Below are 27,366 nucleotides of genomic sequence, written 5' to 3'. Positions count from 1 at the left end.
GGGCTAGATCTCACCAACAGTGAGATCATGACGTGAGCTGAGATCAAGAGTCCCACGCTTAACCCACTGAGCCACGCAGGCACCCCCATCAGTATTTTTTTTAACTTAATTTTATTTATCCTCTCTCCCCACCAAAGCATTGTTTTCTCCCCAGTGCCTGGCATTATGTCCTCAATTCATGTGCGTTGTTGTGGAAAGTACTGCTGGCCTTTTACCAGATGATACAACAGAAACCACGTACGTATTGTAAAGTTCATGTAATCTTCGTGTGAGAAGGATTATAGTCCATTTACTTTACTTTCAAATAAGGTAACTCAAGCCCGAGGGGGGAACTAAATACCTAAGATCCCTCGGCCTCGGTAAGTGGCCAATCAGGACCAGAACCCAGTGTCCCAGCTCGCAGGTCAGAGCTGTCCTGCTTTTCAACACTCTTCATTTTGACCACTCCCCCAAACCCGCTCACCCATCAAGGCAGCCTGTTTAATAAATACCAAACCGTCTCCTCAATCACAAACTGCGGCCCCTTTCATCAAACCCGTAGTCGCTCCCAAACCCGCCCCTGTCCCGGATCCATCCTATCCCCATCACCACCTCAAGCCCAGCCCCGGGAGTTGACCAGTGGGGCCTACCGTCCCTCACTGCGCTTGCGCCACTCGGCTGGGGACTCTGTCGCCATAGCAACCAGAGACACGCGAATCGGCCTGAAGCAACAGGGGAGAGGAGTTCCTGGTACGGTTCCTTTTTTTTCTTTTTTGTATATGCTTTCCTTACCGCTTCCCGTGCCTGGTGCGTGAATTTGAGGGTCTGGTAAGAAAGCTCCATCGGCTACTGTATTAGGGCCGGAAAGGAGAAAAGGGCCAGTCACTGGGCTGACCAGTACTTCCAAGGAAAGCTGCTTGGGGGAACCTGACGCTTAACCAGCCCGCCCCTTTCAGGATTGGCCGGAGCCTAGACAGGTCAGCCAATCACTGGGCACCATTGGATTCTTTCTCATGCCAATCAATGCTAAAATAAGCCCGTTTAAGCCAGAGCGTTTGCACTGCACTGACCAATCAAGAAATGGAGAGGGGATGATTGACAGGACTTGGGGCGGGGCTTGAAATTGTTTCAGCTGGTTTAATTCTGTCTCTAAAATGCAAGTTACCAGGTTTGTGTACGAGAGTACTTGTCCTTGATTTCGGCAATTGTTGAGTTCTTTGTGACCCAATGTTTGCGTTCCCAAGACTACACTTTAACATCCATCTTTTCCAGGCCTCCTTCTCCCTCCCTTTTAAGGTAAAGGTTTGGAAGGAGCTTCCTGCTTTACTTTGAGATGCCTCCAAGTGGTCCTTTTAGACTGGAAGAATCTGCTGTGGACTTTGGCTGTCAGAGGCTTTCTGGGATGCAGAGTGTGCATCAACCTTTCCTTCCTCCCCCAACTCCCTCCACACCAGACCTAAGCTCACTCCAAGTGGACAAACATGGACTTGACATTTTCCTCTGCTTCATTTTCTTCTTTGTGTTAGCTACTTTGTGTCTTCGATATCTTTCCCTTCTGTCTCCCTTCCTGTTAATCCTATGCTAAACCATCCCTTCTTCATTATCTTCGGGTTTCTTCTTCCATCCTCTGCCCATAGGATACAAAAATATTCAGATTTCCTCAATCTAAAACACACACACACACACACACCTTCTAATCTTATGATTGTTGAGTTGAATCACCTCTCTCCCATCTACTTCATGCTTTTTTAATGTTTATTTATTTTTGAGACAGAGAGAGACAGAGAATGAGGAGGGGGAGAGAGAGAGGGAGACACAGTATCCAAAGCAGGCTCCAGGCTCTGAGCTGACGTGGGGCTCGAACTCATGAGCTGGGACATCATGACCTGAGCCCAAGTCGGTCGCTCAGCCGACTGAGCCACCCAGGCGCCCCCACTTCAAGCTTTTTGAAAGGACTGGCTACCCTCTTCACTTTGTTACCTCCCATTCATTTCTCAACACATTCTGCCTCTACCCCTTTGAAGTTGTCCTTACTAGAGTCTTCAATAACTTCCTAATTAGGAAAGCCGATTATAGATTATTTTACACTCTATCTTATTTAAATTTAGCACCATTTGAAACTGTTGACCACTCTCCTTAGAAACACTAGCTATAATTTACTAAACATCTGTAGTACCAGACAATGCACTATGTGATTTACGTGGCTATCTAATTTAATCCTAACACCCCAAGGAGAAGTTATTGCTACTCCCGATTTACAGTTGTGGAAATGGGCTCAAAGAGCCAAATTAGCCAATTCTAAGTTATCCAACAAGATAACGTTAGGATGCAAAACTAGGTCTCCTGACTAAAGCACTGTGCCTTTCCACTACACCATGCTGCCTCCCTCCCTGTCCAGGCTCACTTGTCATTCCCACCCCCACCCAGGCATACCCCACCCCACCGTCCAGCATACATGATTTATAAAGTACTGAACGGTTTCTTTTACTTGGAGGATCACTCCCACCTCATTTGCCCAATAAAACCCTATATTGCCTCCTAAGACTCAGCTGAGAAGTCACCTTCTAGGACAATTCAGTGGAGCTTTTTCTATCACTACAGTTACCCCAAGCAGAGTTTAGGCAGAGAAAAAATTGTTCCTGATTTCTTTACATACCTTTCATGCTGCTCTTATTACATTGTTTTGATGTGATTTTCATAAAATTAAAAACGTAACTCTTTAATATGAATGGACACATGTCAAAGATTCCCCTTAAGTCCTTGAGGGAGCCAGTTAAATGGTAGAGGTGGTTTAAAGAGCATTTTGAGGTACCAGGTATTTGCAGGCACTTAAAGAAAACAAAGTTAGCATAAGATTGCTAGGTGAGATACAAAACTGGTTAATGTTCTACAGGGCAATACAACCACAGCCTTTGGAATTTTTTCTAAGAGACACAGATACATTCTTCTAGTTTTGGCCATTGACATTTAAATTTTAATTAAAATTAAATAAGGTTATCAATTCAATCCCTCAGCCACACTAGCCACATTTCCAGTGATTAGTTGTCACATGCAGCTAGAGGCTAATATATTGGGCAGCACACGGATAGAACATTTCCATCATCACAGAAAGTCCTACTGGAGAGAGGTTGAACCTCTTAAACATTGTTCTAGTGTGACATTGAAAGGTCATAATACTCTGTTTTGCCTTATTTCCAAATTTAACATAATTTTTTCTAAAGAATCTCCTTCACATGACTACTGGCTTTCAAATGTTTCTAACCAAGACTCACATTAAGAAATTCATTTTGATCAACTAATATTTGACAAGTGAGCTGAGTATGCTCTAGGGGGGAAGGATAGTCTCTTCAATAAAAGGTGTTGGGAAAATTAGATAGTCACATGCACAAGAATGAGACTGGACCCCTATCTTACAGCACTTACAAAAATTAACTTGAAATGGATTAAAAACTTAAACATAAGACCTGAAACCATAAAACTCCTAGAAGAAAATGTAAGAAAAAGCTCCTCAATATCCATCTTGACAATGATTTTTTTTTGGATACGACACTAAAGCACAAGCAACAAAAACAAAAATCAACAAGTGGGACTACATCAAACTAAAAAGCTGCTTCACAACAAAAGAAACTATCAACAAAATGAAAAGACAACCTATGGAACAAAAGAAAATATTTGCAAACCATCTTTCTGATAAGGGGTCTGTCTCCAAAATATACAAGAAACTTACACAACTCACCAGCAAAAGAAACCCAAACAATCCGATTTAAAAAATGGAAGAGCTACAAAGGAACAACGAGTACATGAAAACATGCTCAACATCTCTAATCATCAGGGAAATGCAAATCGTAAGCACAATGAGATATCACCTTACACCTGACTGTAAGAATGACTATTATTGAAAAGCCAGGAGATAACAAATGCTGGCAAGGATATGAAGAGGGAACCCTTGTGCCCTGCTGGTAGCAGTATAAAATGGCACAGCCACTATGGAAAACAGCCTGGAGACTCCTTTAGAAGTTAAAAACAGAACTACCATTTGATCTTGCAATTGCATTTCTGGATACATATCCAAAAGAAATGCAATCACCCTCTTGAAGAGATATCTGTACCCTCAAGTTCATTGCAGCATTATTTACAATAGCCAAGACATGGAAACAACCTGGGAATCTAGATGACTAGAGAAATACATCTCTAAAGTGCTGAAAGAAAAAAAAAAAATACCATGAACTTAGAATTCTATATGCAGTGAAAATACTCTTCAGAAATTTAAGGTGACATTGAAAAGATGACCGCCAAGAGCTGAGAGGTCAGAAGGGAGGCTATGGAAGTAGTGTAGATGAAGAATAATGGGGCAGGGACCGTAAGGACTGAGAGGGGAGATTCTCAGATGAAGTCTTTGGACATCACATGACCACAGAGTTATGCCCAGAGTGGTGTCCCAGATCATCCAAACTCTTCATCTTGACATGTATGTCCCTCCCCAGTCTCATCTCACCATGTCTTAAAATTAGTTTTCATTAAAGCCACCACTTTAGGGGAGCCTGGGTGGCTCAGCCAGTTAAGTGTCGACTCTTGGTTTCAGCTCAGGTAACAGTCTCATGGTTTGTGAGATCGAGCCCCGCATCAGGCTCTACGCTGACAGAGTGGAGCCTGCTTGGGCTTTTCTCTCTCTCCTCTCTCTCTCTCTCTGCCTTTCTCTCTCAAAAAATAAACAAACATCTTTAAAAAAAAAACCCCACCACTTAAAAAGAAAGAGCAAACACCTAAGTTTTCCCTTTGAGTAAGGAACTCAGGGGCGCCTTGGCTGGCTCAGCTGGTAGAACATGCAACTCTTGATCTTAGGGATGTGAATTCAAGCCCCACGTTGGGCATAGAATTTACTTAAAAGAAAAAAAAGGAAAGAACTCAACTTTTCTCACTGAAGTTCTCTGCTAGCTAGATCTGTTGCGCTAGGGCGGCATTTCTCAAACTTGCCCCTATTGACATTTGGGGAAAGATCATTGTTGTGAGGGACTGACCTGTGCAGACTAGGATGCTTAGTAGCACCCCTGGCCTCTCTCCACTAGTCACCAGTAGCGTTTCCCAAAAATTGTGACAACCAAAAATGTCTCCACGCCTTTCCAAATGCCAAATGTCCCCTGGAGAGTAAACTCATCCCTAGATTAGAACCTAGGATATACACATAGGCATGCACACCTTCCCTCCCCAACCCAGATAAATTAAAAGAAAAAAATAAGAGCAAAATTCTGTTCCACAGATCATTTTTTTTCTTTTTTAAAAAGTTTTATTTCCGTATAGTTAACATAGAGTGTTCTGTTAGTTTCAGGCATACAATGTAGTGACTCAACAGTCCTACACGTTACTCAGTGCTCATCAAGGTAAGTGTACCCTTAATCCCCTCCAGCTATTTCCCCCATCCCCTCTGTTCAACAGGTCATTTTATCTTCACTTCTGGAAGATGTTTCCATGTCCCATCCCATGCCCTCCTCCTCTTGGGGCCACATGAACCTCTTCCACCGCTGACCCTTGGGCCTGGTTTTCTTTTCCATTCTCTTTAACATGGGCACACTTTTGGGAGTGTCAGGCAAGATCAGAACAATCTTGCTATCCCGGGTGTATGCCTCCAGCTGTGCCATTTGTCATCTCCGTAGGGGACTGTGATATTGGACATCTGGCAGTGCCCATTGTCCTCTGCCTGAGTTTCCCACAATACACCTCAGCGGTGTTTGTCTCTCGTGTTGTGGCCTTCAGCATCATGTAGGACTTTGACCGACACACCATTAGACAACTCAACGGGAAGTGAGTGTGGTCCAGCGTCCTCTTCCTTTCTGGTGCAACGGTAACTCCAGGGACCTTGACGGTGTGAGGTGAGCGAATGGTCGGTTCCAGGCTCTCAGAACCAAGTTTTTTAAGGTGTCAATTAGCTTCCTAACCTGTTAATACCTACAGAGAAAAAGAAAAATTCTCCTTTTTCTTAGAAAAACTTATTTTCGGGGCGGGTGGGTGGCTTAGTAGGTGAAGCATCGGACTTCAGCTCAGGTCACGATCTCACGGTTTGTGAGTTCAAGCCCCACAATGGGCTCTCTGCTGTCAGTGTGGAGCCAGTTTCAGATCCTCTATCCCCTCTCTCTTTCTCTTTTAAAAATAAAATATTGGGGGAAACAAGAAAAACTTATTTTCCCTCCTTTTATACATCACATTAATATTTCTTATGCTTGTGTTTTAAACAGTTTAAATACTGGGGTGCCTGGGTGGCTCAGTCGGTTAAGCGTCTGATCTCGGCTCAGGTCATGATCTCACAGTCCATGGGTTTGAGCCCCGGGTCGGGCTCTGTGCTGACAGCTCAGAGCCTGGAGCCTGCTTCGGTCTATGTCTCCCTCTCTCTCTGCCCGCACCCCCTGCTCATGCTCTGTCTCTCTGTCTCAAAAATAAATAAAACATTAAAAAAAATTTTTTTAACTGTTTAAATACTTACCAAAGTAACAAAATTGTGTCTGATGCACACATTGTGTCATTTGATGTATATGAGACAGAGCTCAAGCTTTACCACTTGTTTCACAGGGCATGTTATTTTCTAAAGTATTCAAAACATGGGGCGCCTGGGTGGCTCAGTCGGTTAAGCTTCCGCCTTTGGCTCAGGTCATGATCTGATGGATCATGAGTTCGAGCCCCTCGTAGGGCTCTGTGCTGACAGCTCAAAGTCTGGAGCCTGCTTTGGATTCTGTGTCTCCCTCTCTCTCTGCCCCCCGCTCTCAAAAATAAGTAAATATTAAAAAAATAAAGTATTCAAAACACAGTCCAACCTCAGTTGGAGAAAACAAGTTATTCCTCTCTCTCACACAGCAAGGATGTTATATAAAGTGAATTCTGAATGTTTTTCAATCATAAACTTTGATTTATTGTTTACTCTCTTCAAATCATACCTTAATCCATCAATCCCTACCGATTTCTCTCCCCTAGCCTCTCCCCCAAATGAACACTTGGATTTCTGTACTCACAACTTCACTTGTGTCAAACCACCCTCCACGGGACTTCTCTAGACGTGCAAGGATGAGGGGGAGTTTTCAAGAATGACCAGAAATATACCTGCCTAACTGCAAACGCTGTGACAGTCAACTATAAGTCACCTCTGAATATATGTCGTTAAAACTCCACATTTTACGTTGCTAAAAAAATCCTGCCATTCTTTCAAAACTGTCAACTCCGTCAATGGGAAGAGAAAACGTTTTAATCATACAGACATTCCATGTTGATAGAAATCTCCCTCTGCCAAAGATTGTTGAAATGCAAGAATAAAACTTTTCCTGGATCTTATCCAAAAACAGAATGAAATCTGGGTTTTGCCCCATCACGGAGATCAGGCTCATTTTCTGATTTACCCCCAATAGTATTAAAATGTTTGCTCTGTTTTCCTAACTTCATCTCTACAACAGCCCCTCCCTCTGCCCTTCCTGCAGCCACAGGTAGCCGCTCAGCGCTCCTCTCCAGAGTCAGAGTCCAGAATGGCAACCTTTACTGCTCTGTGATACTGGGAACAGTATTGGACCTGCCCAAGTGCTGTCTCCTCATCTGTAAGAGGGGAATAGTAATACCCTCTCATAGTATTGTAAGAATTAAATGAGACTATGCCTGGGAAAGACTGTCTTAGTCAAGTTTCTTTGATCAAGAGGTTGTTTACTTTTCTGCTTTTAGGATGAGTAATCAACAAAACAAAGAGGCTTACCCACATTCATTTTAAAAATGAAGGGACTGGATTTCATGGGAAGGATAGAGGGGTAACTATGTCTTTAAGCCAAAAAAAATATTGACCAACAAGTCCAGAAAGGGCAGATACCAGTGCAGCTTCAGGGACCTCAACAGCTGTCCCCATCATTCAAAACTGTCCTGCCATTAACATGACTCATCTTCAAACTTCTTTAGCCTGTGCGTCTCTCAGCACAAATTTTCAAGAAAAATAATCTGATTGCTTCCTCCTGGCTAACAGATGAGCTTTTCTCACCCAGCCTTTGATCCAGATCCAATTAGCTGTGACTAGGGAGGAAGATTTCATGTCACAGATAGGTTCTCAGGGCCTACGAGAAGGGAGGGAGGCCGATGCGCACCCCAAAAGTATGTGGTCCTCGTGTTTGGAAATGCCCGGTACATAATGCGTGCTTACTGAGCCTTAGCTATTGTTATTGTTGACAGAGTACCCTGTAATTTTCCCCTTCTTTGTGTTTGATTATATCTTTAAAAAAAATTTTTTTTAACATTTATTTATTTTTGAGAGACAGAGCATGAGTGAGGGAGGGGCAAAGAGAGAAGGAGACAGAATCTGAAGCAGGCTCCAGGCTCTGAGCTGTCAGCACAGAGCCTGACGTGGGGCTTGAACCCACGAACCGTGAGATCATGTCCCGAGCCGAAGTCGGATGCTTAACCAGCTGAGCCACCCAGGCACCCTAGATTACACCTTTAAACAAAACAAAACAAAACAAAACAAAACAAAACAAAACACTAAAGTATCATTCCTTGCCTTTTTGAATGAAAAAGAAATCTCTCATTTATTTGTTCATCCAAAAAACATGTCATACTTAACGAGTCAGCACCAAGGATATGGCAGAGAGCAAGGTCCCCACTTTCGTGGAACTTATATTCTAGTGGAAGCTGGGGACTCTGGGAATAACTATATCCATAAACCATGAATTAATATAATTTGAGGTAGTGAGAAGGTCCAAAAGAAAAATAAAACCGTTTGAGGGGATAAATAATGATAGTGGAGGAAGAGTAAGATCTTAAGAGCTACATGTCGGAGATAAAGCAAGGGCCTGTGGACTGCGGTATGGAGTTGAATTTTTATTTTTAGAGTGATTAAACCCACTGAAAGGTTTTGCATAGGGAGATGGTACATCAGATATATATTTATAAAATATCATTCTGGCTAGCATGTGGAGAATAATCGTGGAACAAGACAGAAAGCAAGGAAATGAGACGGGAGGTTACCGTGGTCATTCGGGAACAGGGAATTAGTAAAGAATGATCAGATTTAGGATCTGTTTTGTTTTGGTATGAAATGTTTCAAGCACACAAAAATAGACAAAAGTAGATTGGTATATCCACCTTCCGGGTCTGTCATATCTTAACACTGTGCCATATTTGCTTCAGGTCCTTTTTTTTTTTTTTTTAATTTTTATTTACTTATTTTTGAGTGGGTAGAGGGGCAGAGAGAAAGGGAGAGAGAGAATCCCAAGTAGGCTCTGAGCTGTTAGCACAGAGCCCAAGTGGGGCTCGATCTCTCAAACTATGAGATCATGACCTGAACTGAAATCAGGAGTCGGACACTTAACCAACTGAGCAACCAAGCTCTCATGCCTTTTTTTTTTTTTAACAAAAAACTTTATAAATACAGTACAATCTCCCAGAATGCCCCCACAGATCCCATTCCTTTCTCAGAGGCCCCAACTGTTCTGGTTTTGGTATTCATCATTCACATGTTTGTTTCTGAACTTCTATCACATGTGTGTATATCCATAAATATATACCATTGTTTCAAATTTGGGAAAATTTGTAGAAAGGATATATAACTTTTCCCACCTTGATTTTTTCATTTCATAGTTTTTGAAATTTGTCCATTTATTATATGTAACTCTGGCTTATTCATTTTTCTTCTTATACTATACACATAGCATTCTTTTTCAGGAATATAGCACAATGTATATATCCACTCTCTTCTTGATGGAGATAAGTTGTTTTCAGGATTTCATTATTACAAACAGTGTTTATTACAACGCACTTGTACATGGGGTGCCTGGGTGGCTCAGTCAGTTAAGTGTTCGACTTTGGCTCAGGTCATGATCTTGCAGTTTATGAATTCGAGCCCCTCATCGGGCTCTGTGCTGACAGCTCAGAGCCTGAGCCTGAGCCTGAGCCTGCTTCAGATTCTGTCTCCCTCCATCTCTGCCCCTCCTCCACTCATGCTCTGTCTCTCTCTCTCAAAAATAAAAATACACATTAAGAAAAAGAAAGAAACACTCTTGTACATATCTCCTACTGTGCCTGTGCGGGTGTAAGGGATTCTCTAGGTGGGTGCTTCCTAGCCTTTTTCAGGTCACAGCACACAAAGAAAATGATAAAACTTCTGTGGCATGTTGATAAATTGGAAGGGATTTAGAACACCTATATGGGCCTTGGTAAAAAACAAACAAACAAACAAAAAACAAGCTCATTACTTTTTTCTTATAATTATGAGAAAAAATGGAATAGTAAAGTGCTATGGAAACTGTGAAATATTAAACTTATATAAAACTTAAAAAAATTTTTCAAAAGTTTTAATGAAAAGCTTGAGAGAACTTCCATAAGCAGATTTAGTGCTTGAAATGTCTATACTTCCTGATCAAGACATTTTAACGACAATGTCTTCAAATTCTTATAGATACAACTGAAAATAAATTTTACACTTTTACCATTATTTAAAGGTTGAAATTGTTAGCAAACTGGTGCAGCCACTGTAGAACACAGAATGGAGTTAGCTTGAAAAATTAAAAATAGACCTGTGATCCAGTAATCACGTTACTGGGTATATACCTAAAGAGCACAAAAACACTAATTTGAAGGGATATGCGCAGTCCTATGTTTATTGCAGCTTTATTTACAATAGCCAAATTATGGAAGCAACCTGTGTCCATCAATCCATGAATAACAGGTAAAGATGATGTGGTATAGGCCACCTGGATGGCCTCGGTTGAACATCCCACTCTTGATTTTGGCTCAGGTTGTGATCTTGAGGTTCATGGGATCCAGCATGGAGCCTGTTTCGGGTTCTCTGTCTTCCTGTCTCTCTGCCCCTCCCCCACTTGTGCGCTCGCTCTCTCTCTCTCTCTCTCTCTCTGTCAAAATAAATGAATATTAAAAAAAAAAGACAATGTGATGTACACACACACACACACACACACACACAGGAATATTACTCAGCCATTAAAAAATGATATCCTGCCATTTGCAAAACAATGGACGGAGCTAGAAAGTATAATGCTAAGTGAAATAAGTCAGAGAAAGACAAATACCATCTGTGGAATTTAAGAAACAAAACAAATGAGCAAAGGGGGAAAAAAAGAGGCAAACCAAGAAACAGACTCTTAACTATAGAGAAGAAACTGATGGTTACCAGAAGAGAGGTGGCCATGAAGGGGTGAAATAGGTGATGGGGATTAAAGAGTACGCTTGCTGGGCGCCTGGGTGGCTCAGTCAGTTATGCATCTGACTTTGGCTCAGGTCATGCTCTCACTGTTTGTAAGTTTAAGCCCCACGTGGGGCTCTGGGCTGACAGCTTGCTCAGAGCCTGCAGCCTACTTCAGATTTCTGTGTAAACATCTCTCTTTCTGCCCCATACCCCCCACTTGTGAGCACTTTCTCTCTCTCTCTCCATCCCTCCCTCTTTCTCTCAAAAATAAATATTTACAAAAAATAAAGAGTACACTTGTGATGAGCACTGAGTAATGTATAGAGCCCCGCTTCTCTCTCTCTCTCTCTTTCTGTGCCTCATGGGATTCTCTCTCTCTCTCTCTGCCCCTCGCTCACTTGTGCCCTGTCTCTCAAAAAAAAAAAAAAGTCTAATACCCCCCAGGGTGCCTGGATGGCTCAGTGGGTTAAGCATCTGACTCTTGATTTCGGCTCAGGTCATGATCTCATGGATTCGTGAGTTCAAGCCCCACATCGGGCTCTGCGCTCACAGTGTGCAGCCTGCTTGGGATTCTCTCTCTCTCCCTCTCTCTCTCTGCCCTCCCTCACCTGCACACACCCACACTCTCTCTCTCACAATAAATTAATAAACATTAAAAAAATCTAATGCCCCCCAAAATAAAATAACAAAAATAAAAGTCTAATAGCCATTTTATTTTCTATCATTGGAAAATACAATTTTGAATGATAAACATTTTATCATTACAATATGATTTATCATTTTATGATCAACAAAATAGGCTTTACATTCTAGCTGTGCTTATAGTATAGAAAATTCACATATACCCAGTTCCCTTATTATTAACACCTCATATTAATGTGGTATATATGTCACAATTAATAAACAAATATTAGTACATTATTATTAACTAAAATTCATACTTTATACAGATTACCTTAGTTCTTGCCTAATGTCCTTCTATAGCAGGATCTCAGCCACATTATATTTAGTTGTTATATCACCTTAGGTTCATCTTGGCTGTGATTGTTTCTGACTTTCCTTGTTTTTTGATGACCTTGAAACTTTTAAGGAGTATTGATCAGGTACTTTGGAGAATATCTCATAAGTGAGATTTGTCTGATGTTTTTTTTTTTTTTTTTTTTTAATTTTTAACGTTTACTCATTTTTGAGAGACAGAGAGTGACAGAGTGTGAGCAGGGGAGGGGCAGAGAGGGAGATACAGAATCCAAAGCAGGCTCCAGTCTCTGAGGTGTCAGCACAGAGCCCGAGGTGGGGCTCAAACCCATGAACCGTGAGATCATGACCTGAGCCGAAGTTGGACGCTTAACCGACTGAGCCACCCAGGAGCCCCTGATGTTTTTCTCTTAATTAAACTGGGGTTATAGGTTTTTGAGAGGAAGACCACAGAGGTAAATTGCCATTCTCATGATATCATATCAAGGGTGCATACTATGATCATAACTTACCATATCTCATCAGAACTGGGGAGATGATAAAAAACTGTCTCATGACAGTCTCTGTGATACAGAAGCAACTGAGAAACAGACTTGTAGCAGCTCCTCACAAATCTCCATGTTGGTTTTTAGTCACTTGATCCTGTTTTCTGGCATGTCTGGTAATTTCTGAGCACATGTCAAGCATTGTGTATAAATTCTATATTAGTTTTCCCCTTCATTAGTTTCTTCTTATGTTTAGTATGTCTTTCTTCTTACTTTCCTTGGATATTTTACTGTTCTCTTATTTAAAGTTGTTCAGGTCAACTGATCACCAGCTTTTTTTTCCCTAACTGTAAATTTAAGGTTAAATTTCTCTATAACTGTAGTTATAGGTACAACTCAGGGACCTTTTTTTTTTTTTTTTAATTTACATAGTGCTATAATGATTTCAGGAGTAGATTCCAGTGATTCATCCTCCATGTATAACACCCAGTGCTCATCCCACCAAGTGTCTTCCTTAATGCCCCTTACCCATTTAGCCCCTCCCCCCTCCCACGACCCAAGCAACCCTGTTTGTTCTCTGTATTTAAGAGTCTCTTATGTTTTGTCCCCCTCTCTGTTTTTATATTCTTTTTGCTTCCCTTCCCTTATGTTCATCTGTTTTGTATCTTAAATTCCACATATGAGTGAAGTCATATGATATTTGTCTTTCTCTGACTGACTTATTTCGCATAGCATAATACCATCTAGTTCCATCCATGTTGTTGCAAATGGCAAGATTTCATTCTTTTTGATTGCCGAGAATACTCCATTGTGTATATATACCACATCTTCTTTATGCATTCATCTATTGATGGACATTTGGGCTCTTTCCATACTTTGGCTGTTGTCAATAGCACTGCTATAAACATTGGGGAACATGTGCCCCTTTGAAACGGCACACCTGTATCCCTTAGATAAATACCTAGTAGTGCAGTTGCTGGGTCATAGGGTAGTTCTATTTTTAACTTTCTAAGGAGCCTCCATACTGTTTTCCAGAGTGGCTGCACCAGTTTGCATTCCCACCAGCAGTGCGAAAGGGTTCCTCTTTCTCTGCATCCTCGCCAACATCTGTTGCCTGAGTTGTTAATTTTAGCCATTCTGACTGGTGTGAGGTGGTATCTCATTGTGGTTTTGATTTGTATTTCCCTGATGATGAGTGATGTTGAGCATTTTTTCATGTGTCTGTTTGCTATCTGGATGTCTTCTTTGGAAAGTGTCTATTCATGTCTTTTGCCCATTTCTTCAATGAATTTTTTTTGGGGGGTTGTTGAGTTTGATAAGTTCTTTATAGATTTTAGAGACTAACCCTTTATCTGATAGGTCATTTGCAAATATTCTCTCCCATTCCATTGCTTGCTTTTTAGTTTTGGTGGTCGGAGATTTTGATATGTAGTATTTTCATTACCATTCAGGTAAATAGTTTAAAATTTTTCATAGTGGTATTTCCTTTGACTCATAGGCTATTTAGAAGGGTATTTCTTCATTTCCAAAAATGTGGCGATTTTCTAGTTATCTCTTACTGAGTTTTAGCTTAATTGTGCATAGATCATAATCTGTATGATTCCAATCCTTTTAAATTTAGTGAAAATCAACAACAAAAAAACCCAAACAACCTGATTTTAAAAATTGGTAAAGGTTTTGAGTAGACATTTCTTCAAAGAAGATATACATGTGGCCCATAAGCACATGAAAAAGTACTTACATTAGTAATCATTAGGGAAATGCAAATCAAAACCATAAGATATCAGTTTGCTCCTATTAAGATGGCTACATTAAAAAAAAAAAAACAGAAAATAACAAGTGTTGATGTCGATGTGGAACATTTGAACCCTTGTGCACTGCTGGTGAAAATGTAAAATGGTGCAGCCACTGTTGAAAACGGGATGGCAGTTCCTCAAAATGTAAAAACAGAATTACCATATGACTCAGCAATTCCACTTCTGGGTATATCCTGAAAAGAACTGAAAGCAGGGTCTCAAAGAGATATTTCTATACCCATGTTCATAGCAGCATTATTCACAATAGCCAAAAGGTGGAAGCAACTTTCTATGAACGGAATGTCTGCGTCCCCCACCCCCCCCCCGACCCCAAACCCATCTGCGTTAAAGCCCTAATTCCCAATTTGATGGTAGTTGGAGATGGGGCCTTTAGGAGGTAACTGGGTTTAGCTGAGGTCACGAGAGTGAAAGCTCTAAGATGGGATTAATGCCCTTATGAGAAGATGAAGAGACCACAGCTCTTTCTACTGTGTAAGAATATAGCAAGAAGGCAGCTATCTGTAAACTTGGAAGCAGGCCCTCATCAGACACCAAATCTGCTGGCACCTTGATCTTGAACTTCCCAGCCTCCAGAACTGTGTATGTGTGGGGGGAAGTTGTTGTTCAAGCTACCCGGTGTGTGAGATTTTGTTTCGGTAGCCCAGACTAAGACACAACCTGTGTTGACATATAAACAAAATATTGTATATCCATACAATGGAATATTATTCAGCTTTAAAAAGGAATTCTGTCCTATGCTACAACATCGTTGAACTCTGAAGACATTACGCTGAGGAAAATAAGCCAGTCACAGACACAAAGGCCCTATAATTCCACTTACATGAGGTACCAGGAGCAGCCAAATTCATGGGGAAAGCAGTATGGTGGTGGCCAGGGGCCAGGGGCAGAGGAAAATGGGGAGTTATTTTTAGATGAGTTTTGGTTTGGAAAGATAAAGAGTTCTGCAGATGGATGGTGGCGATGGTTATGCAACAGCGGCTAGTCTTTATTTTTTTATTAAAAAATTTTATTTTAATGTTTATTTTTGAGAGAGACACTGCGAGTGGGGGGGAAGGGCAGGGAGAGGGAGACACACAGATTCTGCAACAGGCTCCAGGCTCTGAGCTGTCAGCACAGAACCTGACGCGGAGATCGAACTCACAAACGGTGAGATCATGACCTAAGCTGAAATTGGATGCTTAACCAACTGAGCCACTCAGGCACCACAACAGTATGACTATTCTTAATGGCAGTAAGCCGTACACTTAAAATGGTTTAAGATGGTAAATTTTATGTGTGGTTTATTACAATTTTTTAAATTGTTGAGACTTGCTTCATGGTCAGTGTATGTTTAATTTTTGCAGATGTTCCTTAAGTGCTTGAAATAACACATTTTCTGCACATTAAAGTCACTTGGTCGAGTTTGTTAATCATGTTCTAACAAAAATCTAGATCTTTAATGATTTTTTTCTTTGCCTTTTTGTATTAATTACTAAGGTAGGTATGGTAAAATGCTTCACTATACTTGTGGATTTATTCTATTTCTCACTGTGGTTCTATATGATACATGGAAGTCATGCCATCAGTTGCACACAATTTAAAACTGCTATATTTTATTGGTGAATTAAACTCCCTTGGGAAATCCCAAGTATGGCCTCCCTATAAGGTATTCAGTTCATTTATAGTCAGTTCCTCCTGATCTAGAGGCAGTTTACTGGGCAGCAGTCGTTTTTAATTTTTTAAATGTTTATTTTGAGAGAGAGCACATGAGAGTAGGGGGCGGGGGAGGGTCAGAGAGAGAGGGAGGGAGAGAATCCCAAGCAGGCCCCTTGCTGTCAGTGCCGAGCACAATACTGCGCTCGAGCTCACAAACTGAGATCATGACCTGAGCCAAAATCAAAGTGGGACGCTTGGGGGTGCCTGGGTGGCTCAGTCGGTTAAGCCTCTGACTCTTGGTTTTGGCTCAGGTCATGATCTCAAGGTTCTGTGGGTTTGAGCTCTGAGTTGGGCTCTGCACTGGCAGCAAGGAGACTGCTTTGGCTTCTCTCTCTCCCTCTCTCTGCTGCTCCCCTGCTCACACTGCCTCTGTCTCTCAGAATAAATAAATAAACTTAAAAAAAAAAGAGTGGGACACTTAACGAATTGAGCCATCCAGGTGCCTCCAGAGGCCATTTTTTAAATCATAACACTCTATCAGTTTCCAGTGAACAAAGTTGGAAAGTTAACTGAAGGTCGAGTTCTCATGCAGCATGGGAAAGGGTTTTGTTACCCTTTCATCTAGTGTTTTTCATCAGTCTGGAAAGTCTCAGGTTTTCTCTCTCCTCACATATTACTTCTGCCTCATTCTGACTTTCTTGTTCTTTGAGGACTCCAATTAAACATCTTTTGGACCTTTTCAACATCATCTCATGTCTCCATGAGATGTCAATATTTTCCTAGGCATTTTCCATTTTTTTTTTCTTTTGTTTTCTCTGTACTTCCTTCTGACATATGTTCTGGTTATTTTCTCCTAAACTGTGTGTAATATACTACTAAACCTATGCATTGAGTTCTTAAACCTCTCAATTCTGGAATAGAGTTTCTGCTAGGTTATTTTTTTTAAACCTTTTATTTTTTAGTGCAAGCATGCTTTTTATTTCAGTCTTCTGACTACATGTTGGTCATGTTATTTGGAAAATTATCTGTGTCGGGTAATTTGAGGTTTGGGGTGATGATATCTTCCTCTGGAGAGAACTTCAGTTTGTTTCTGCCCAGTGCCTATAGCTTGCCACTCTAGGCCCTGTTTATTCAATATACAGAACTTGAGATTTTATTACTGTTAAACCTGATTGCAATCTGTGGAAGTGCTGATTGACTCCTGGTTCATCTTTACCCTATAGGGTCTTGTATTAAATATGTGGGGTGTTTATTAGACTTTCCATCTTCTGTGGTACTACATTTAGACTTACTTCTCTCTTGCTCAGCAATCCTGCAAAAGTCATAGTTACTTTATAGATTTTACTTTTGGATCATTAAATGCCTTCAGGACAAATGTTTGGTTTCACTGCCTGGAATACTTCCTTCTAACATTTTGGCTGGATAATTCCTTATACAGTATTGGGCATGTGGTTCTGCTTTTCTAAACCCAGATTTTTATGTTGGTTTTCAGGTGATGAGTTGGATCAAATGACCAAGTTGTTTATTATATATGCTGTGTGAAACCATCCTTGCATTACAAAGGTAAGAGCTGTTTATAAGTTAGATGGAAAAACTAATTTTTGTCTAGTTTTGGCATCAAAATTATTATAGCACTTAAAAATAAGTAGAGAATGTTGCTTCATTTTTTAGTTCTCTCTATAGTATTAGAAATCAGATCATTGATTGCTTCTTGTGGGAGCTTTGACTGGGAAGGGGCAAGAAGTCACTTGGAACTTTCGGGGCTGATGGAAATGTTCTGTATCTTGACAAGCATTTTTCAAAACTAATTGAAGAATTTACTTAAAATATGAGGATTTCATTATATGTAAATTATGCCTTAGTAAAAATTATTGTTCAAATATTAATAATTATTGAATCTAGTTGGGATATATACAGGTGTTCATTGTATTATGCTTTCAACTTTTCCTGGTGTTTAAAAATTTGCGGGGTGCCTGGGTGGCTCAGTTGGTGAAGTTTCCCACTTGGGCTCAGGTCATGATCTTGCAGTAAATGAGTTCGAGCCCCGCATTGGGCTCTGTGCTGACAGCTCAGAGCCTGGAGCCTGCTTCGGATTCTGTGTCTCCCTCTCTCTCTCTCTGCCCCTCCCCAGCTCACGCTCTGTCTCTCTCTCAAAAATAAAACATTAAAAAATAAAATAAAAATTTCAGAATAAAAAGTTGGGGATATGAAGTTAAAAGATAAATTCATTGTTCAGTTTCTTTCATATTAGTTTCAATAACGGTCAAGACCAAACACTATCAGAAAAGTGTTAAGGAGTGAAGAAATGTAATTAAAACAGATGTATGCTTGGCAAAGGAAGAAAGGTGGCTTGGAAATATAGGAGGCTTGAAAATCATGATTATACGGAGGAAGAAATCAGTGGAAAAGAGAGATGTTGAGATCAGGGAGGGTTGATGGGTTTAGAGATAGGAAGGAAAAGGATTAACAAGACAGGTGCTTGGAACTGAATTAAAAACTTCACTGCATGGTCCAGCCTCGTTAAGTCTTTTCTAAAGACACTGGTATATATTACATGGGTATATGAGAGTCTCTTAATAATTTTATTTTGGTATGTGTTTATCAGCTGTTTAGATATAAAAAAATTATCATCTATTGCTTCGTAAGTTCATAAAGTCATGTATCTTAACTCATTTACTCCTTCACCATCCTGAGTTCAGGAATAATCATTCCTGTTTTATAGATTAGAAAATGAGGTTGTGACTTTGCTAAAGTTACACAGCTAATAAGTGAAAAAGCCACTCCTGAGACTTTTGACTTCATGTAACCTTAGGCCACTTTAATTACAATGCTGAGGTTTTAAAATTTGAGCTAGATTAAGGGGGTGGATCAGTCAGGTAATTGCCTTGAACCTCAATTCATATAAACTGTTGACACATTCTATCATTGAAAATATGAGGGGGGGGCGCCTGGCTGGCTCAGTTGGTGACGTGTGTGACTTTTGACCTCAGGGTGGCAAGTTTGAGCCCCACATTGGGTGCAGAGATTACCAAAAAATAAAATCTTGAACAAAAGGTAATAAGGAGAAAATTGCATTTAATGTAATTCCCCCCTGGGGTAATAGTTCTGTGTGTGGCCAGAAGTGGTACTTTGGTATGTGGCCTCAAGTGGTGGTAAGGTTACCACACTTTCCTCCTCCCAACTCTGCTCCAAGGACATTTCATGTCACATTATAAGGAAGTTAGATTCAAGTAAGTGCAGGGCTTTCTTTCTCATGAGTAGGATACACAAATTTAGACCAGAGCTAAACTGTTTGTGACAGTAAAGAGACAGGCGTCTTCTCTACCCTTTAGCACTCAGGCCTTCCTTAAAACAAGTATTGGAATGAGTATTCAGAGTATAGTTTAGAAAAGATGCCAAGTTAGTAATCTGGTCTAGGGAGACAAAAGTAGCATCGTATTTCAGATGCTAATAGCAAACCCATCTAAAACTATCTGAAACAGTAATGGAAGGGTATTGGCTTATGCAAGTTGACAAGTACAGAGGTCAAAGTTAATTCTGGAATATTTTTAAGGTGATTCTTCTCCATGAGTTGGGCTGGCCCCTCATCGTAGCAAAATAGTTAGAGCACTCCACAAGCTAGAAAGTCTCATTTCTCATCACTGCATAAATGGGCCCACTCTTGATCTCATTGGCAAAGCCTGAAAATGCCCTGTAGTAGTGGATTTACAGGTTCAGTTCTGACGTAATCACGTGGCAAGGAAGACATTAGTTATTATTAGGCCTGTCTGGGGCAGCACTTAGAATTCTTTGCAGTCAAACCTGCCTGACCCTACAATGAATACTACAAAACAAGCCTCAGTGAGGCCGTGCTTCTCTTAATTTTGTGTGTATGTTGGTCCCTCTTATGTGTTGTAAGCTTTTTTTTTTTTTTTTTAACACTTATTTATTTTTGAGACAGAGAGAGACAGAGCATGAATGGGGGAGGGTCAGAGAGAGGGAGACACAGAATCTGAAACAGGCTCCAGGCTCCGAGCTGTCAGCACAGAGCCTGATGCGGGGCTTGAACTCACTGACTGCGAGATCATGACCTGAGCCGAAGTCGGCCGCTTAACCGACTGAGCCACCCGGGCGCCCCTGTGTTGTAAGCTTCTTGATGGAAGGATTGTATTACATTCTATTCATCTTTCTTATTCCCTCAAAGCTCCCAGTTCACAGTGGCCTTCACTTAACGCCTGTTGAACAATGTTAAACTCCACTGAGGTATAAACCAAGGCCTAAGGAGAATCAGCGAAGATCGAGGATACGCCACGCTAAGACCCTAAAGTTCATGGTGGAGAGCCAGCGTTAGAACCCACTCTAGATACTGTTCACTCTTTCTTTTATTCATTAAACATACAGGAAGGAATGGGAAGAAGCACTAGGCAGGAACCGCATTAAACAGGGCCTTGCAAATTATAATAAGCGTTTTAATATTCTGTCGTGGGTGGGTTTCATCCACTTCTTCAAAGAAATATGAACCCTGTACTCGGTCCGGTGAGTTTTCTCAACAGCTTGACTCAGCATCTTCTCTCATCCTTTATCAGCACGTCAGGGCTGCCATCAAGCTTCCTTCCATCTATTCTGCCCTTGGCATTTCATTCTTTCCTAGCTATCTGATTTCCCTGACCCCTCGACTTTTTAACAACCAGGGTTCTTCTGAGCGCTCTTATTTCGCTCTCTTATTTCACGTCTCCCCAGTCCCACCGCCCGGCCCTCTCAACTCGGCAGTCCATGACATTCAGTCGCCCTTGAAAGTCTGAAGGAATCAGCCAGGTTAGTACTTTGAGGATATTACCAATCCAAAGAGATCTCACCCATCCTGCACCATTAGATCGGAACAATGGCTTACCAGACACCCATATTTTGATTGTTCCGCTACTACAATGGGGGATGGTTTTATCTGCGGCTGCTTCCTCCAGCTACAGCCACCGTGTGGAAGGGCACCGTTAGAATTTTCCCGAAATGTTGCCGCCAGGAGTCAGGAGTCCCGTTCACCTCTTCTTCCTCTCCGCCGCTCCCCCGGGCCAGGCGCTCCCGCGGGCCGGCCGGTAACGCTCAGTCGCCACCGCGCTTCCAGGGGAGGGAGGCGCCGTGCGGAGCCGAGGGGTGCACGGCCGCAGGCCCGGGCGATGTAAGGCGTGCGGGAGGCGGGTAGGCCGCGGGAGAGGGCGGGAGCTGACGCGCCGCGAACGCCGCGCGACGGGAGCCCGGGCGGAAGACGTGGGCGGAAGGTGGTGGGCCCGGGGGTGGGGGTGGGGGGGGGGGCGCCGGAGGGCGGGGCCCGCGCGCCCCGGAGGCGGAGCTCCCGCGCCGGTCACGTGACAGGCCCGGCGGCGGCAGCGGCGGCGGCGGCAGCGGCCGCGGCGTCTTCAGCGGCGCCCAGTGCAGGATGGTGCTGGAGGCGGCGGCGGCGGCCGTGGTGGCGGCGGCGTCGTTGGCGGCAGCGGGAGGGGGTGCTGTGGCGGCAGCGGCGCCCGCGGGTGGTGTAAAATGGCGGATTTCGAGGAGTTGAGGGTAAGCGGGGGCGCGGGAGTGGAGAGCGGAGGCCGCGGGGGAGGGGAGGGGAGGCGGGGAAGCCGCAGCGTCGCCGGCCGCCACCTCCTTGTTTCGCGGGGACCGGTTGGCGGAGCCGCTAGCCCGGCCCGAGTCCGAGCGGGCGCGGGCGGGGGAGGGGAGGGGAGCGAGGCGGCCGAGGACGCCCGGGCCGCGCGGGGGCGGCGGACCCTGGGCCCCGGCCAGCGGTCGGTGGGTCCGGCCGGGGGTCCGCACACCTGGCGCGGGGCGGGGGCCGCCGTCGGGAGGGGCTCGTTGGGGACCCTCCTGCCTCGTTTGAGGGCTGAGGTGGGAAGCGGGATTTGCTTTTCCACCTTTACGGGGTGTACGTGTGCGTGGCGATTCAGAAGTCTCCACGTTACTCACTTGGTGGGAGACTGTTTTCTGAAACGTGAAGTTGCGTTTAGGAATCCTCTCTTGTGGCTGATGCTACTGTTTAGTGAGATCTGTCACGAGAAAGGCCCCTTCCACCTACCAGTGCTTCCTCTTGGAGAGAAGCGTGGTCTTTGGGGGAGCATTGCCTTTAATAATCGACCTTAAACCTTGAATATTTTCTTAGTGCGGTGGTAGAACACCCGCAAAGGCCGTGTTGTCAGGAGGTTTGTGAACTCGTTTTGCTCTTGAGGGAAAACATTTTTTCTTCGTAGCCTTAAAACAAGGTCACAACTTTATTGTTGATATCTTTGTATAGTAGAGGTTTGAAAATGGGTGTGCTGGGGATGGAACGGAAAAGATAGCTTTCTCCGGGCTGCTAACCTTCAGAGTCCTCAACTGAAACAAAACTGTGGTAAACGAACAGAATTTATGTTTTACGGATCCCTGAATTATTGGCGACGTAAATGGATTACTTAAGGACGAAAACCCTGATTTAAAAAAAAAAGTCAAAGTAGAGATGAATGTGAACTTGAAATTAACTGCAATCTTTTTGCGTCACAGAGGTAGGATATCAGGGTTACTTTTTTGGAATAGAAAGGAAGAGGAATCCGATAAAAGATTCAGTTTTGTATGTTTATTGTTTTTTCGACGAGAGATGGAGTCGGGGAAAGATGTTGGCTGCTTACCTGGCTGATACAGTGGACATCAGCAAAAGAACGGATTGGTGATTCCGATCTAAAGGGAGAGTGTGTTATAGTTTGCAAAATACCTGCCATTTTCCCGTCTTTTGTTTCAAAAAGAATTGCTTAATTCCTAGTGAAAAGTGCATTAATGCATTTTATGCCCCATGTTAGTTTATGCAGAGAACCTTAACAGTAGGTTAAGGGGTGTTCGTATTTGTAAGTGTAAGGGTTTTTGTGTCCAGAGCCCCAGCTGTGGAGCTTTTAACACCTGTGGAGCTTTTGAAACAGCCAGGCCTGAGCCTCAGCTATGTAAATTAATACGTTAGGTTTAGGATTGGTTGAGAAAACTGAAATTGAGGCTATTTTTTTTTTTTTAACCTGCAGTATCCTCTTAATTTTTGCATAGTAGTATATGCATACAACTTATCCTCTTCTAAGGTTTTTGTTGATGAAAATCTTTCCAAGACTTGTGTTAGACTTTTATCAATGTTGTTGGTCAATCTTAATAAAAAGAGGAGAATTTATTTACCGGTAGAGGGCACAAAGGGCAGTCAGTGCTGAGGTTCTAAGTGGAACTGCAAAGTGGTTGGCCACCAAGCAAGCTTTTTTTCTCTTTGGGTCTACCTTTCCCTTCTTCCTTTTCTCTTCCCCTACCTCCTTTCCCCCTTTGGCCCTCTCCTTCTTCCCCCTCCCTCATCTTCTCCTCCACAATTTGTTTTGTGGGTCAGCTGCATCATCTCTTTCTGTAAACCAGCTGTCTTTGCTTCTCCCTGCACTTGATGGAAGATGGCCCCTCTTGCACAGTTCACATCAGGTGCCCAACAGAGACTGACTGGGGAGAGTTTTCAGAGGAGGGGAAGGTGTGCAGATAAATGCTGGAAGAGTTATCAATCCCAGTCTTTGCCTTAGTTGCTCAGCAGCACCCTCTACATTTAAAGGTGCACTGTCCCTCTCTGTGCCCTGCCCCCCCCCCCCCATTTCAAACAGTGATGGTGATAATGATAATGGCAGGTATCCATTGTCATATAGTGGCTATTACATGCCTGGCTGTGGTCTAAGCACTTCATATACTTGTTTAATTCTCAGGACAGTTGTAACAGAATTGTTAGAAGAAATTGTCAGAAGAACTTGAGACAGATTGAATAACCTGACACAGCTTGAGCTGGAAGACCTGAGGTTTTTAACCTCAGATGTGTGGCTTTAGAGTCTATCTTGTGTGCAGTTTCCTGCAGGTCCACCTGGTGCTGCTAGCCATCATCCTGCAATCTGTGAGCTAAACTGAATGATAAATAGCCAATGCCCTTCTTGTGTGACATATAATACTGGAGGGGAAATAGGACAGCTGACTGAAAATCTAATAGAAAGGAAAAGGGGAAGAAACATGTAGGGCATTCTAAATGGTCTCTGCTTCAGAATATATTCTGAGGATCAGAGAGATAGTCAAGTAAATTAAAGGACCAGGAAAAATAGCCAGCATTAGTTTGTTGGTTAACTTGGCAGTAGAAAAAATAGCTGACCTGGATGTCACATATTTGGCTGCTAATTCTGCTGCTGAAGGGATTTCCATTATCTTTAGCCATCATCATTCAGGGCTACTCCCTAGGGGCATGTATAACCAGAGCAGGTCACTCTGGCTCTGCTGCCCTCTCCTGTACTGGAGGTCAGGAATGCTGGGAAAGGTCATCCTCACTGTTCTTTAGTGACTCCTGTGCTTTTGCTTTGTAAGCTTAGGGTGGGATGTGGGATATTTGATGAGGCAACGTCTGTGGAACCTTAAGAGGCTGCCAGAGGATCTTAGTTTTTGAGACTGCTCTGTAAGCCAATACCAGAGTTCTTGTCCGGTCATAGCAGAATATGGCAGTCCTGTGCTTTGCTGCTTTCATTTTAATAGAATACCAGCACACCTTTCTTCTAGTTCTTCTGAGAGAGAGGGTCTGACTGGCTGAGCTTAGGTGAGCATCCACCTGTGTTCTAATCATCTATGGCCAGAAGGTTAGAGTCCTATTACGCAGACCTGACTCATGAGATTATCTTGATGGATTGGGGGAAAGGAAAGAGCAAGTTCTCAGTATGGAAATTGTGGGCTGAGTAGTCAAGGATGATTGTAATGTGTCATGTATTTGAAACTTTCAAGGTGCTAGAAAAGAAATTATTCAATCCACTGGTTGCCCGTTTATAGCATTTATGTTGGTAGAAGTTTGTGAATTTACTAGTTAGCTAGTTATGAAAAAACCTGGGACAAGCTCATAAGATCTGATGGCCTGGACCTCTCTTATTGCCACCTTCCTTTCCCTCCACAATAGTCTGTAGCAGAGCTAAGCACAGAGGCAGAAAAGTGGGGGTCCTGAAGTCCCTCATTCTTTCAACCAGAGTGGCTTTTTTTGTAATCCTTGTCTTTCTCTTCGAGTTGCGTAATTGTATACTGTGGGCTGCGGGTGCAGTCTTTCTTAAAAAGGTTCCTGCTAGGGGTACCTGGGTGGCTCTCTAAGTGTGCAACTCTTGGTTTTGGCTCAGGTCATGATCTCACGGATCGTGGGTTTGAGCCCCGTATCGGGCTCATGCTGACAGCAGAGAGCCTGCTTGGGATTCTGTCTCCCTCTTTCTCTCCCCCCTCCCCTGCTCAAGTGCACACAGTCTCTCTCTAAATAAGTAAGTAAGCAAATACATAAACATTAAAAAAAAAGGTTCCTGCTACTTTAACCTCATTAGTCCACTCTCCTTACTTCTCACCACCCGAGTGTGGGGATGGAGGGGGGATCTATTGCAGTAATTTTTTTTTAAGTCTCTTTTTCCTGTATTCCTCATCCTCATCCTTTTTGTGCATTGAGTTTATTATCTCTGTGTGTGTCCGAACGAGAGTGAGTGTGTGTGCAAAGTCTTGGTGTGTATTTGGGCAAGTGAAAGTGAGTGATCATAACTTTCTTGACAGATACTGGTAAACCAGATGCAGAAGATCGTTTATGTTGAGTCTTAAGTACTTCTAGAACAGCGATTTTCTACCTAGAAAGCTTGAGGATTTGTTTGGTTCTTTACACCTAGGAAGACTTGCCATTCTGGTAGCTTCAGATGCTTTTGGGATGTAGAGGGAGCATCAGAAGTGAATTGGGGATTTGAGGTTAGAGTTCTTCATCTTCCATAATACCCCACAACTAATGGGCAAGAAAATAGACTAATATATATGACAGATGTAACAGAATCTACTGTATGATTCAAAGCCATCATTGGACACAACTAAAATTTCAAAGATGACTTCACTTGAGATCTTGTCTATGAAAGCAAATTCAAACCTCAATATTTAACTTAAATAGATAATTTTTAATAGTAAGCCAAGATATTCTTAGCTATAGTAGATATTTTTGCATTGGTTTGGTCCTTAGGTCTGTCCCCTCCCTCTAGTAAACATGAATAGCTTTTCTGATAAAGCTGGCACTTTTCTAAGTATAATATTGTCCAAATGTTTCTCTTTTCTCAGCATTTTGCCTTTGTTTTTCTGGATTGCATCTTAGCTAGTTTATTTTTAAATTTTCTTATTGAGATATAATTGACATACTATAAAATTCAGCCTTTAAAAAAATGTTTATTTTTGAGAGAAATTTGGGGCTGAGATAAATTGAGAATTATATCTCAATATACATATTGTATATGTATACAATATACATATAATGTACATGTACAATACCTATACAATATGTATATTGAGATATAATTCACATGCCGTAAAGTTCAACCTTTAAAAAAAAAATGTTTATTTTTGAGAGAGAAAGGGGAGGGGGCCGTCAGCACAGAGCCCGGCATGGAGCTTGAACTCACAAATTGTGAGATCATGACCTGAACTGAAATCAAGAGTTGGATGCTTAACTGACTGAGCCACCCAGGCACCCCTAAAACTAAGCCTTTTAAAGTAGTTTTGGTCTATTCACAAAGTTGTGCAAGCATCACCACCGTAATTCCAGAACATTTTTACCACCCCAAAAGAAACCCCATACTCATTAGCAGTCACTTCCTGTTCCTTCTTTTGCCCAGCCCTCAGATTCCGGTAATCTTTCTGTCTCTATGGATTTGTCTGTTTTAGACATTTCATAGAAATAGATTCATACAAATGGCTTTTTGTGTCTGGCTTCTTTCATTTAACATAACCTTTTCAAGATTCATGTGGTAGCATGTATCAGTGCTTCATTCCTTTTTTATGGGTGAGTAATAGTCCATTGTATGGAATATACCACATTTTGTTTATTCGTTCATGAATTTATGTACATTTGGGTGATGTCCACTCTTTGGCTACTATGAACATGGCTAGTATGAACATGTGTATAAGTTTTGTATGGACATACATTTTCAGTTATTTTGGGTAGTTATATAGGAGGGGCCTTATTGGGTACATGTGGTGACTCAGTTTAAGTGTTTGAGGAACTGCCAAACTTTCACTACGTCATTTTACATTCCTGCTAGTAGTTATGAGTTCTGATTTCTCCATATCCTCACCCACACGGGTGTAAAGTGGGCTCTCATTGTGATTTTGATTTGCTTTTCCCTGGTGACTAAGATGTTGGGCATCTTTTCATGTGCTTATTGGCCATTTGCATGTTTTCTTTGGAGAAATGTCTATTCAAACCTTTTGCCCATTTTTATTTTTTTATTTTATTTATTATTATTGTTTTTTAATGTTTATTTTTGAGAGAGAGACAGAG

The 27,366-nt window shown here is 42.2% G+C and overlaps 2 protein-coding genes and 1 long non-coding RNA gene across 13 annotated transcripts in view; 2 read left to right on the top strand and 1 right to left on the bottom strand.

The window, feature by feature from the left end:
- KATNAL2 (katanin catalytic subunit A1 like 2) overlaps positions 1–21,036 on the bottom strand; it is an 87,620-nt gene extending 66,584 nt beyond the window's left edge. The window contains exon 1 of one of the 3 annotated variants that reach the window (XM_042962866.1): positions 20,917–21,036. Coding sequence is in view for 1 of the 3 variants with exons in the window: in XM_007080550.3 (XP_007080612.1) it covers positions 772–822 (51 nt within the window). In the remaining 2 variants the exon portion in view is untranslated. Of the gene's footprint in view, positions 1–771; positions 914–20,916 lie in introns of those variants that run through there. The other 2 variants (XM_007080550.3, XM_042962865.1) reach the window with 2 other exon arrangements.
- LOC122232734 lies at positions 679–7,448 on the top strand. Its single transcript, XR_006210120.1, has 4 exons — positions 679–729; positions 5,300–5,357; positions 5,731–5,846; positions 6,940–7,448. It is a non-coding gene; the product is annotated as an uncharacterized LOC122232734 (long non-coding RNA).
- The window catches only part of PIAS2 (protein inhibitor of activated STAT 2), a 105,187-nt gene continuing 95,353 nt past the window's right edge, over positions 17,533–27,366 (top strand). For 8 of the 9 annotated variants that reach the window (XM_042962859.1, XM_042962860.1, XM_042962855.1 and 5 more), the window contains exon 1: positions 21,392–21,581. In XM_042962859.1, coding sequence (XP_042818793.1) covers positions 21,558–21,581 — 24 coding nt within the window. In that variant the 5' untranslated portion in view covers positions 21,392–21,557. Of the gene's footprint in view, positions 17,610–21,391; positions 21,582–27,366 lie in introns of those variants that run through there. The other variant, XM_042962857.1, reaches the window with a different exon arrangement.

Source organism: Panthera tigris, chromosome D3, assembly GCF_018350195.1.
Source record: "Panthera tigris isolate Pti1 chromosome D3, P.tigris_Pti1_mat1.1, whole genome shotgun sequence".
Classification (NCBI taxonomy): domain Eukaryota; kingdom Metazoa; phylum Chordata; class Mammalia; order Carnivora; family Felidae; genus Panthera; species Panthera tigris.
Note: the sequence above shows the minus strand (reverse complement) of the source record. Positions and strands in the feature narration are given on the sequence as shown.